This window comes from Periplaneta americana, chromosome 12 (genome assembly GCF_040183065.1).
Source record: "Periplaneta americana isolate PAMFEO1 chromosome 12, P.americana_PAMFEO1_priV1, whole genome shotgun sequence".
In the NCBI taxonomy this organism is placed as follows: Eukaryota; Metazoa; Arthropoda; class Insecta; order Blattodea; family Blattidae; genus Periplaneta; species Periplaneta americana.
Window position 1 is genome coordinate 102,512,758 of NC_091128.1, and position 12,874 is coordinate 102,525,631.

The 12,874-nt window shown below is 37.6% G+C and overlaps 2 protein-coding genes across 7 annotated transcripts in view; one reads left to right on the forward strand and one right to left on the reverse strand.

The window, feature by feature from the left end:
* Positions 1–12,874, reverse strand: part of LOC138710740 (caspase-1-like) — a 40,822-nt gene that overhangs the window by 23,350 nt on the left and 4,598 nt on the right. The window contains exon 1 of one of the 4 annotated variants that reach the window (XM_069841818.1): positions 2,331–2,396. The exons of 2 other annotated variants lie outside the window; for them this stretch is intronic. Coding sequence is in view for 1 of the 2 variants with exons in the window: in XM_069841815.1 (XP_069697916.1) it covers positions 2,119–2,121 (3 nt within the window). In the remaining variant the exon portion in view is untranslated. Of the gene's footprint in view, positions 1–2,118; positions 2,397–12,874 lie in introns of those variants that run through there. One more of the 4 variants, XM_069841815.1, reaches the window with a different exon arrangement.
* Hgsnat (Heparan-alpha-glucosaminide N-acetyltransferase) overlaps positions 3,165–12,874 on the forward strand; it is a 55,950-nt gene continuing 46,240 nt past the window's right edge. The window contains exons 1-2 of one of the 3 annotated variants that reach the window (XM_069841813.1): positions 3,165–3,325; positions 11,552–11,728. In XM_069841813.1, the coding sequence (XP_069697914.1) occupies positions 11,585–11,728 (144 nt within the window). In that variant the 5' untranslated portion in view covers positions 3,165–3,325; positions 11,552–11,584. The other 2 variants (XM_069841811.1, XM_069841812.1) reach the window with 2 other exon arrangements.

The following is a 12,874-nucleotide window of genomic DNA, read 5'->3' on the forward strand; positions in this document are numbered from 1 at the left end:
CAGCTTCTTCAGCGAGATAATGCACAAGATATATTGAACTTAATACAATAATAATAATAATAATAATAATAATAATAATAATAATAATAATAATAATAATAATAATAATACTAAACTGCCCCCCATTGAGAGTAGCCCTTACGAACTCAGTATATCCTCAAAAAAATTATTATACATTATGTAAACATAGGTATTAAATTTAAAAAAAAAAGGGGGGAAACAAAGAAAAGGCGTGAAACATTACAATTGCTATTAATGTGGCACCATGTGATTAATTAGGATTTGGCAGGATTTTTTAACACAATTATCACAATGTCATCAAAGATGTTGGCAGAACAAATTTCCGTCGAAATTCTTCGAAAAAAGCTGGTATAGTCCCTCGAGCACCTATGAGCAAGCCGAATACCTCAACGTGAATTAAGGCATATTTCAGCTTGAAATAGTTGACTGTAGGCTCATAGATCGACTTCTTCTCAAGGTGGACCTCAGTAACAAAAACAAAACAATTTCTTTCATATGTCTAAGAAAATCAAGCACATGTTTCTTTCATACTTAAACGAAAATCATTCAGGGAAGTCAATTTCACTGTAGTGCACCAGGCTTATGTTGAGAAGGTGGGGCAGTTACTTCAAAGCTGCAAATATGTATTAGATCTAATATTTATTTAGATATTATTCTTACATTTTTCAGACAAATGTCACAAATATCTGCTCCAGTAGCAAAATGGTTGGAACAAATGGAAAATGTCCGACTTTATCATCATCATATCCCTCACGTATTAGACCCTACAGGATCTGTTACGGTCTCATGCCAGCGCTTTCGTGGTCTTCCCATGTCCGACTTTATAACTTGGTAAAATCTCAAGTACCGGTAGTATTTGTTTATGAAAACTAATTTTACTGCCGAACTAGTTGGAACTAGAAGAATATAATTATTAATACTCATTTTTGACGATTTAAGAAATTACTGGATGAAAGAGTAGGATGAACAATTATAGTCTAGCTTCTGGTCATGTTAGTGAACTAGTAAATAATGTTATTGAAGGTTTAAGAAAAGAAGCGACTCATTTGTTACAAAATGTTAAATGTTAGTAGGCTTAGCTTTACTGTAAAAAAATTGTCCCCAAATGCTCGGGAGGAAATTAAACGCTGAATAAATATGGGAAATTCCTATTATTATTCGGTTGAGAAGCTTTTGACGTCCAGTCTGCTCTCAAAAACCTGAAAATTAGAATTTATAAAACAAATATATTACCAGTTATTCTGTATGGTCGTGAAACTTGGACTCTCACTTTGAAAGAGGAACAAAGGTTAAGGGCGTTCGAGAATAAGGTACATAGGAAAATATTTGGGGCTAAGAAGGATGAAGTTACAGGAGAATGGAGCAAGCTGCACAATGTAGACCTGCACGTATTGTATTCCTCACCTGGCATAATTAGGAATATTAAATCCAGACGTTTTAGATGGGCAGGGCATGTAGCACATATGGGCGAATCCAGAAATGCATATATAAAGGCCGGAGGGAAAGACCTTTGGGGAGGCCGAGACGTAGATGGGAGGATAATATAAAAATGGATTTGAGGAATGTGGGATATGATGGTAGAGACTGGATTAATCTTGCTGAGGATAGGGACCGATGATGGCACTGAACCTATGGGTTCCATAACCTCTTCAGTCTGTTGTACAGTATACTACACATAATTTTCTTTTAATTTATTATTTTTTTGGTAAAATCGCAATAAGCAGAACGTAGAAGCTCCGTCCACCACCCCTTCCACTTTTCCCCTACTAGCTCATCAGACACACTACGTGTTAGGCGAGTGTTGTGTCGAATGCAAATTTCATGTGGGTGGGGATAACTTCCCCTACTGGCGTTCTCTTTATTGCGATTTATCCCTTCCTTTCCCTCTTACTTCAAAACTCCAACCTTGTGCACACAAAATAAATTATTGGCACTGAAAAGTGCATTTTCGTAGGCATGATGATGCGCATTCCACAAACACAGACAAATCTGCTCTTTTTAGTATTTTAAGATATAATTGTCAGTAAGGAAACCGTATACTGAAATTTTCCACTACAATATTTTGTCTGGGCACATGTTAATATTTATTTAACTTACCATTAACTAACAGCAACCTGGGTCCCAATACTATATGTGACTAGACAAAGTTGCTCAAGAACAAATGGCTTTTGTCGCTCTAGGCAGCTAAAAGCCGAGGCACCCTTCAACTAAGTAGCATGAAAAGGGGTAGCTATAATGCAATTCAAGCAGTCATGGAAAATGTTTCAGAAATATGAGAAAACGTATGACAACTATTTAAAATATCTCACTCTATACGCTGCGGTGCAAGATGACGAACGAGCGCAAGGCTACTACGTGAATCAAATTATGCATGTATGCCAACGAGAACTCGTTGATGCATGCAGTGCTGCTGTGAAGCCGTCCAGAAACCGCCAAATTGCTATATTTTCAATGTAAAATTATATTATTTTGCCGCTGTGAGTGCTAAAAATACCCGCTAAATCCCTATATCAACAATACAAATTTCATAAATTTTACCCGCTAAACTGACGCCCAAAAACGCTAGATCTAGCGCGAAATCCGCTAGATTGGCGACACTGAATGTATGCATGGCAGCACTTCGGTCTATTACAACGAGCACAGAATCCATTCTATGCTCGTTGGTCTATTACATACAGTCGCGAAGCATGAGTTGTGAGGGTACTAGGAACAATAGACTGTGCAGGTACTATTTCGCATTGTCTGTGATGAGGCGATAATAGCGATCCTAGTGGTTAGCAACTATCTATGGATGCATATTTACTACGTATTGAGCTTCGTAACTGTATATACTAGACTGTGGTACCCAAAGACGTACCACTTCCATTCAACATTCACTTCATCACATCACGTTACCAACATATGAAAGAAATACAGAATAATGCAATTTCAAGACAAAGACATTTACGCAAATGAAACGTATATTTCATTGAGTATAAATAAATATGAAATAATTATTCACATGAAAAATGAGTAAATATTTATTTGCATTAGACAAAGATATTACAATTGTTTTGAAATGTAATACTTTTCGATTTATAATACTGAGGGCGACAACCTTATAATGGAGAATATTTAAAGAAAGACATAATATATTATTATACATTAATGAATTTAAAAAAAATGTGATAGTAGGCCTACGCCATCTTTCCTAGTATGCGTATGCGTTCTCGGTGAATGTGACTTATCGTACGAACACACAGACATGGAAAGTATTACAACCGGTTAGCCCAGTTAGCCTACTTGCATTCTTGTGAAAGTGTAAGTACGTACCACACTCAAAATGGATCTTAAAATATGTATATATCTACGCGTCTCAGTTATGTCAAAATTGTTTGCATGACACACGGTATATTTTCATCGCTTTCTTAAAATATCGTGTAAAGTTACAAAGATCTATACTTAAAGTATTTGTGTTTAACAGGTGAGTGTGCGAAATAATATTAGACAGTGCATCATCATATCAATGGTATTGTATTGTTGTAAGTAACAGGTGCATCATGCTTAGTCTGCCATAATATGACGAAATAATTTTGAAACAAATGTAAAAGCCAAGTGTTTTAAAAAGACATGTTCGTAATATCTGTAATTTGAATTACCTTAAGTGACAAGAATATAAATCATAGCTTTGCTGGCCTACTTTCAGCAGCATAATATACCCAATGATAAACGTGTGCTATTGTGTAATGTAATTACGAAACATCTGGCTAGAAAAAAAACATTTTAGTATTTGGAAACAGATAGATAGCCTATGTTAATGCTACATCTTCATAAATGTATTTTCATTGTTATACCAGAATACCGTTATAGAGTCTGTCTACATTAAATTACAGTTAATGTTCTTTATAAAATTGACTAAGTTAACAGTATTAGGAACTTTACTTGTATCCTATAAGCAGCCTTGAAGGAGATAACTTCCCCTACATAAGCTTCAAGGTCACTGTCACTAACATCCCATCCTAATAAAGCGCCAAATGTAGTTCCCGCTCGAACGCGACTTGAGTTTTATGCATAACGCAACAATTCCAAGAAACTGGTTCGATTAATTAAAATGTGTCTCAGTTAAACTTACAGCACAGTCCGTATAGGCCAGTTTCTATCTGATGCTTTTCCAATTCATTGCGAGCTAAAGCAAGGAGATGCACTATCACCTTTACTTTTTAACTTCGCTCTAGAATATGCCATTAGGAAAGTTCAGGATAACAGGCAGGGTTTGGAATTAAACGGGTTACATCAGCTTCTTGCCTATGCGGATGACGTGAATATGTTAGGAGAAAATCCACAAACGATTCGGGAAAACATGCACATTTTACTTGAAGCAAGTAAAGCGACAGGTTTGGAAGTAAATCCAAAAAAGAACAAAGTATATGATTATGTCTCGTGACCAGAATATTATACGAAAGAGAAACATAAAAATAGGAGATTTATCCTTCGAAGAGGTGGAAAAATTCAAATATCTTGGAGCAACAGTAACAAATATAAATGACACTCGGGAGGAAATTAAACGCAGAATAAATATGGGAAATGCCTGTTATTATTCGGCTGAGAAGCTTTTATCATCTAGTCTGCTCTCAAAAAATCTTAAATTTAGAATTGATAAAACAGTTATATTACCGGTTGCTCTGTATGGTTGTGAAACGTGGACTCTCACTTTGAGAGAGGAACAGAGATTAAGGGTGTTTGAGAATAAGGTTCTTAGGAAAATATTTGGGGATAAGAGGGATAAAGTTACACAACGCAGAACTGCACGCATTGTACGCTATTCTTCACCTGACATAATTAGGAACATTAAATCCAGACATTTGAGATGGGCAGGGCATGTAGCACGTATGGGCGAATCCAGAAATGCACATAAAGTGTTAGTTGGGAGACCGGAGGGAAAAAGATCTTTGAGGAGGCCGAGACGTAGATGGAAGGATAATATTAAAATGGATTTGAGGGAGGTGGGTTATGATGATAGAGACTAGATTAATCTTGCACAGGATAGGGACCGATGGCGGGCTTATGTGAGGGTGGCAATGAACCTGCGGGTTCCTTAAAAGCCATTTGTAAGTAAGTAAGGATCTTTGGGTTTATCAGTAGGCCTTTTTTTACTATTGTTGAGTTCCTTTTCTATCGTGGCTGATTTGTGTTAATAAAACTGATTTTATATTTTGATTAATGTTTATAATATTGGTGACTGAGGCGGTGATGGAACATGATATGTAAATATCCAATGAGATATATTGGCCGGACAAGGGGTTTGAACCCGGGACCTCCCGAATTCGTGTCTCAGTCATTACCGCCTGAGCCAACTCGATCGGTTTTTATTTGTTAAGTTGCGAATAATATTACCGTTTATATTTATCAGACGTTATTCAAAATACAGATAAATGGCATGCCCAAATATACTTTTCGATACCAAGAATGTTGAAAACGTATTTTCGCAAATTTTTCAAAAAATATATTTTTTTCAGCATCGCAACACTTTCTCTAGTTGTTAAAATTCCCAGTTTCTTCTTCACACAATTGAAAAAAAAAAGTATGGAAAGTACTGCTTCATCAGTCCTATTCGATATTAAAAGTGCACGTAGGAACCCTTGATTAATGTCATTTATCGTCAGTCATGTAATTAACTGGAAACCATAATTTCCCATGCCATGGCCATGGGTACCATCGATTGTAACTTTCTCTGTCCCATATTTTCTCAACATTTTCTCTTGTGCTTCTATCATAATTATTTGTTGCCCCCCCCCCCCCAACTCTCACAAACAGTTTATGAGCAGCTATTATACTAGGGTTGCCAACTCTCCCGTATTTCTCGGGATCTCCTGTATTTGTCCCTAATTTTTAACAGTCTCCCGGCTCCCGTATTATGCTTCTCTTGGAGCATTTTTCTCCCTTGTTTTTGCATAATGTAAATTTTTTTATTCTAAACATTTGATTTTGCCGTGAATGATGATTTATATGATGAATTTTGTTGTTCAAGAGATGCATTAAAATGTGCAGTGTTTATAGAAAGTAAAGCTTGCAGGAAATGGGTTTTAGTGCTCACACGTTTAAAATCAAACCATGTTAATGTTATAAATTTGAAAAAAAAAAAAAAAAAAAAAAAAAAAAAAGACCAGTTTCGTTCTAAGCATACCAAGTGGTAATGCTCATACAAAGAGGGTGTTTCATCTTGTGAACAATTGAACAGATGTTCGAAACGTGAGCACGACATATTTAAGCAAATCAGAGCTGAAAACTGCAGTCGACTTCAACCATTACGCGAGACAAAATTTGTATCAAAATACTCTTAATTTAAGCCTAGCTGCCGAAGTGTAGAATATAGTTGTTTTTAGTAACTGAACCGAATAATTTGTCTACTTTCTATGTGAAATTTTGTCGATTCCTTAGTCTCCCGTATTTTCTTCAACAAAAGTTGGCAACCCTATATTATACAGATCATGTTTAGTTTAAAGTTAGTTTTAAATTAAATGTTACACTTCAGAAAATAATACGAGTACATTGGAATCAAAATACATGCATCATACTTGTGCATTATAAATATTTCCTTCGCACTTTCTTCACAGAGTAAGTATTGATGATGTCATCGAAGTCGATCTGACGAAGCACAACAGACTCGATGTAAAGAAATATATTCGAACTTATTCATTGTTGAAACAAGATTGATTTGTGAAAGGCAAGCTGTGGTTTATTTTTAAGCATTGGTTTTGTTGGTGATGTAATTATTACGAGTATTTCTTACTTCGATAGTAAGTATAAGTAAATTGAAAAATAAACTCAAATTCTTTGCGGAATAAACCTTTCATATCGAATATTATATAGTGCACATGATGGAAAGTGATTAAAGTGATTGTTGACTATATATTATATTGGAAATGTAACTGAGAGTTGTGGTTACCATCCATAGCGATTAAAGTGATTGTTGACTATATATTATATTGGAAATGTAACTGAGAGTTGTGGTTACCATCCATAGCGATAGATAGCTAATAAATACACATCTAATTTGATTTTCAACAATGTATTCTTGTTTATACAAGTAGTTACATTTAAGCAGTTGATACCGGCATTACAATATAACTATGCAGCTGCACACTTTCCTTTTACTCTCGCCACGACCACGGCAATGCGATAAAAAAAAACAATATCCGACTTCCGCAATAACAAACTTAAGAAAAGATGTACAAATAAGTGTTTTAAAAACAAATTTCACTGTATAATGAAAAAAAAATGCCGCCCCTCCCTTGGAAATCGCCGCCCCAGGCAACTGCCTAGGTTGCCTAAATCCGTGTGCTCGAGGCGGGATTCGAACTCACGAGCTTTCGGATCGCGCCGCCTAAGGAGAGTGCAACCACCCGGTCCGGCACCGCCCTTGGCATGTACACTAACATGCTCACCCCAAATGCCAACTACGTTTATACACTGATGACACCGTCATTTATATAAGTCACAAATATACACTAATTATGCATGCCTTCAACTGCAGGAAGCACTAGATAAACTACATATTGACTTGCTAAATGGAGGTTGAAAATCAAAGGCAATAAATTAAAAGCTCACACAAAAGACTTTCCACAGCTACTGGACTATCTCACTACGGTAGTCGCTTGATACGAAGTTACGCTTGGACATAGTTTCGAATCCTTCTTCGGCTGATTAATTATCTGGTTAGGTCTCTATAAAACTATAAAACGAATGCTGAAATGGTAAAGGTCACCACGCTGAAACGACGTTGAGATAACGATCACGGCTCTGAGACGGTAACGGTGACTGCTCTCAAACGGTGACTGTCATGACTCTGAGCTGACGATCATGACATTCATGACTGAGAAGGTAATGGTTACTGCTCTGAGAAGGTGAGATCACGGCGTTGAGACGATAACGGTGACGACGCTGAGAAGATGACGATCATGATGCTGATAAGGAGACTTTTTTGCTTGGTTATTTAACGACGCTGTATCAACTACTAGGTTATTTAGCGTCGATGGGATTGCTGATAGCGAGATGGTATTTGGCGAGATAAGGCCAAGAATTCACCATAGATTACCTGAAATTCGACTCACGGTTCGGAAGAACCTCGGAAAAACTCAACCAGGTAATCAGCCCAAGCGGAATCGAACCCACGCCCGAGCGCAACTCCAGATCGGCGGGCAAGCGCCTCAGCCGACTGAGGTACGCAGGTGGCTGTTACGGTGTTGGTCATAGCTCTGAGACGCTAACGACAACGGCTCTGAGAAGGTGCCAGTGATGATTATATCAGTCTAGTATATACAGTTACGAAACTCAATATGTACTAAATATGCATCCATAGATAGTTGCTAACCACTAGGATCGCTAATATCGTCTCATTACAGACAATGCGAAATAGTACTGACACAGTCTATTGTTTCTAGCACCCTCACAACTCAAGCTTCGTGACTGTATATAGTAGACTGTGATTATATTGTGTGGTGAAAATCGTATGATAAATATGATTGTGGTGCGGCATATTATGAGGTGATGATGACAACAACGCTGATGACAGAACGTTGACGATTATGATGATATGGTGAATATAACAATGATGAGTAGACTTCAGATTTTAAGATAGACAACTCAAATTAGACTTTCCAAAGTCGTTCTCGATGATCAGCGGTCACGATGTTCGCCATTAGTTCCGAGGTTCTTAGGATCAAATCCAGTCGAAGGAGATGAAAGTGCATAGTATGACTTCCTGAAATGAAGTGAAAATATACGGCACGTGAAAAAACCGTGTTCCTGAATGATTGGACTCTAGGGAAAATTTACTATTAGCCATTTCTCGACCACAAGAGAATATGGATGTAACGCAATGAGCACACATCAATAGCATATTATGCGTGTGCTTGCCTCATCCTCCACCCACAATCCATACCATACTGAGAACATGGGCCTTCGGAAGTAGATAACATTCCATGGATTTTAAATGTGTTATTCACATTTTTGTACCTAATACTTTTTTTTTTGAAAGAAGGCAAGGCATTCAACATACCATTAGGTTTAGAACATTGTGGCATTGTGTTAGTGTAAGATATCTTTTAACTTATCATTTCAAATCTTTTATCAATAAATTAATCTACTTATATTATTTACAACATTAATATCTCTGTACCATATCCAAATCGATTATTAAGGTAGGCCCTACTTACCGGAACGAATTCGTTCGGCACGTTCTTTGCACTATTTTAAATGGAGCATCGCCCACTTAGCCGTATCAACTCTGCCTGCATGACCAGATTCCGTACAGAATTCTGACCAGAGAATTCTAACGGATTTCCTTACGGGCCATGATGAAAATAAAGAATGTCAGTAATGTCGCGGGAATTATATCGATTGCAAGGCAAATGCATGACGCGAAGCTTATTTTGTTAATCCAACAGTACGAAGAGCTTTACAAAGTACATGTGGGATTATACGTAGTAATGTAATATGCAAAAAGAACATAATAGCTGTGGGATGAGATTGGGGAAATAATGAATGAACCAGGTATGTTCTTCATAATTTAGCCTATTTAAGTTACAAAGCTATTCACTTTATTTCCAGGTTCAGTCCAGAACATCATCAAATAATGCGTTCTAGCGGTACCTAAAATATAACAACACTATTTGATGGTCAATTCGTAATTGCGGATCAGTGAGCGATACTATAATAAAATTCCGACAGCGCCGAACGAATTTTTTTCCAGTAACTGAGCGCCTACCTTTATTTTTAGCACTTTTTGAATGGTACTGCACAGCGAAATATTTGAAAATATGTTCAAAAATTAACCCTTTCCTCTCGTTCTAACGTTCTTGATTGCTGGATTTAGTATTCTTTACAACAAATAAAATTAAGAAATTACTCAGCAACGGAATACTTAGATCTTTTCCTTTCTAGGCGTTTTAATCGATTATTTGGCGACGCTGTATCAACTATCGTCGATGAAATTGGTGATGGATGGCATTGGAGAGATGAGGCCAAGGATTCGACGTAGGTTACTTGACATTCGCCTTACTGTTGAAAAAATCTCGAAAAAACCAAACCAGGTAATGAGCAGGTATCAACCCACACCCGGCCGCAGCTCCGGATTTGGACGAAAACGCGATATCGCCTGAGCTACGTGGGTGACTTATTTTTAGGACCATAGAGGTACTTACAGCTCATATTTTGTAAGTTAACAATAATAAAGGAATTAATTAGGTGGAATCCGGATCTCAGTATTGACCTAGTGACAATTGTGACGATGAGAAGATAGTGACAATTGCGATAACAAGACCGAGTAACAGTGATGACGAAAAGAGAGTGACAATCGAGATGGTGAGAAGGGACACCCATAATGATGAAGAGAGAGTGATGACCGCAACAACGAGAATAGAGTGACAATCGAGAACAGAGTGGCAAGTGTAACGACGAGGAGGGAGTGACAACCGCGACGACGAGTTACCGATTACTACAATGACTAGATTATGACTATGGTGACTAAATTGTGACAACTATGGCGATGAGTTAGTGGTAACGATGATGAATTGTGGCAACGACGACGAAATAGTGCGAAAAACTAAGATAGAATATTGGTATCAAAGGCGATATAGCGATATTGGTGACACTATAGATTTTGATAACTACTGCGACGCTATCGTGAGAATTGTGGCTACGAGATCGTGACAACTACATCGACGAGATCCTAACAACAACGGCGACGAGACCATGGAAACTACGCCGAAGAGCTCGTGATAACTTCGCCGAAGAGCTCGTGATAACTCGATAAAATCATGAAAACTGCGGCGAAGAGGTCGTGATAACTACGGCGACGATATCGTGATAAATACGGCGAAGAGATCGTGATAACTCGATAAAATCATAAAAACTACGGCGAAGAGGTCGTGATAACTCGATAAAATCATGAGATCGTGGTAACAACGGTGACAAGTTTGTGACAACTACGCCGACGAGATCGTGACAACTACGCCGACGAGATTTTGACATCTACGAGGAGTTAGTGACAACTATAAAGAAATAGTGAAATTAACAATGATGATATTATAGTGATGCTTACGAAGACGGCGATTTAGTGACGACAGCGGTATGGTGGTGGTAGTGGCGACTATGATGATGATGATGATGATGATGATGATGATGATGATGATCCATGGTCTCCTGAGTTTGAATTCGCGAGCCACAGATCTTACATCGCACAACCTCTAAGTCTAAAGATGTTCTGCATAAAATACATCCATTATAAAAAATAAATATGCCCAACTTCATAGTTTTGTATTTATTACTGTATATCTTACATTTTGTGGATTCTGATATAGATACTATTCAAGAAATCACGGAAAGCAATAGTTACACGCATCTGCTCTCAACCATAAGATATCTAAGATATCTATCATAATGAAGTGATGTTTTCGACCTAGAAATTGGACCTTCTGACGCGGAATTCATTGATAAGATTTAAAGTGCTTTTAATTACACTGATTGCCTGAAGGACTTTATATTGTTTTAGACTCACTGACGTTGAAGTCGTCTTCTCACCAAGATGTCCTGGACCGAGGATCCTGGGTGGGAATCTTTCGAGGGTTTGAGTCTCAGAGATTTGTCTGTCGACGAAGCTTACGTGAAAGTCACTTCTTACCTCAGCATACCAACATGGCTGTACACACTGTCGGAAGAATGCTACAAGGTAAGGTAATGCCGGTCACTTATGTGCAATTTTTTAAAAAATTGTGTGTCTCAAGGTACCAGTTACTGACTAGGCAGTTTGACAATAGCTGGATTAGTTGGACTTGTCATTGTTGTTCACACGGTGCATAGCTCAACTGCCAGTTCCAGAATGGTGAGTCAGACTAACATAGTCCTACTTGTATTGATTTTGCATGCTCTATTATTATTATTATTATTATTATTATTATTATTATTAGTTTCTGTCTTGGTCATCAGTCGTCAATCTCATATCCTACACAAGAAAAATATCACGAGTCGCCACTGAATCACTAAAGAATAACGTGCAACTTCTAACAATTGAACAATAGACAGGCTATACAAAATTGTACCGGTATGTCGCAATAAATAAAACGACAATGCGAGCAAAATGAGTTAAAAGCATTGTGCATTTTGTAGACTGCCTTTTTAATTGCAAGCTGATGACAGTTGCGCGCTGATAAGTCTTTACAGTTCGGCACGATAATCGTCTTCGTCAAGAGACCGTTCTCGACAGTGCTGAGCCAATGCTCTCAATACTGTCACTTTTTAGGAATTGCTTTCCGAAATCAATACTACAGCTTCGCAGAAACTCTCTCTCCTAGTCGTACAACATTCAGTACTGGCGTTGTAAGAATTCCTTAAAATGCTTATGTTTAAGAATGACCACATTGTACCGGGTTATTCATAGGGAAACATTTTAAAGTTTAATAACAAATAAAGTACGCAACATATCATGGTAAATGACATGCCGATAGAGAGAGGCTCTCTCCAAGTTTTTTTTTAATAAGAAAAGCCCGCTCTTAGTTGCCATGATTTATCGCTAGGTGGCAGTAGTTATTAATAATGTCAAAATGAGGTTTATTAAACGTGAGCAATCGTTTTGTATGTCGGAATTATGCAAGGACCTCGTCAAAGATTTAAAGTAGACGGTTTCGCTGACTTGCTCATCGCGACGAAGCAACTTTTCATCTCTCTGGAAAAGTGAATCGCCACAATGTGCGCATATGGGGAACTGAAATTTTCTGCGCAGTCATAGAGCATGTGCGAGACTCACCTAAGGTGAATGTCTTGTGTGATTTCAAAAGAGAAGGTGTATGGGCCATTTTTCTTTGTAGAGCCCACTGTC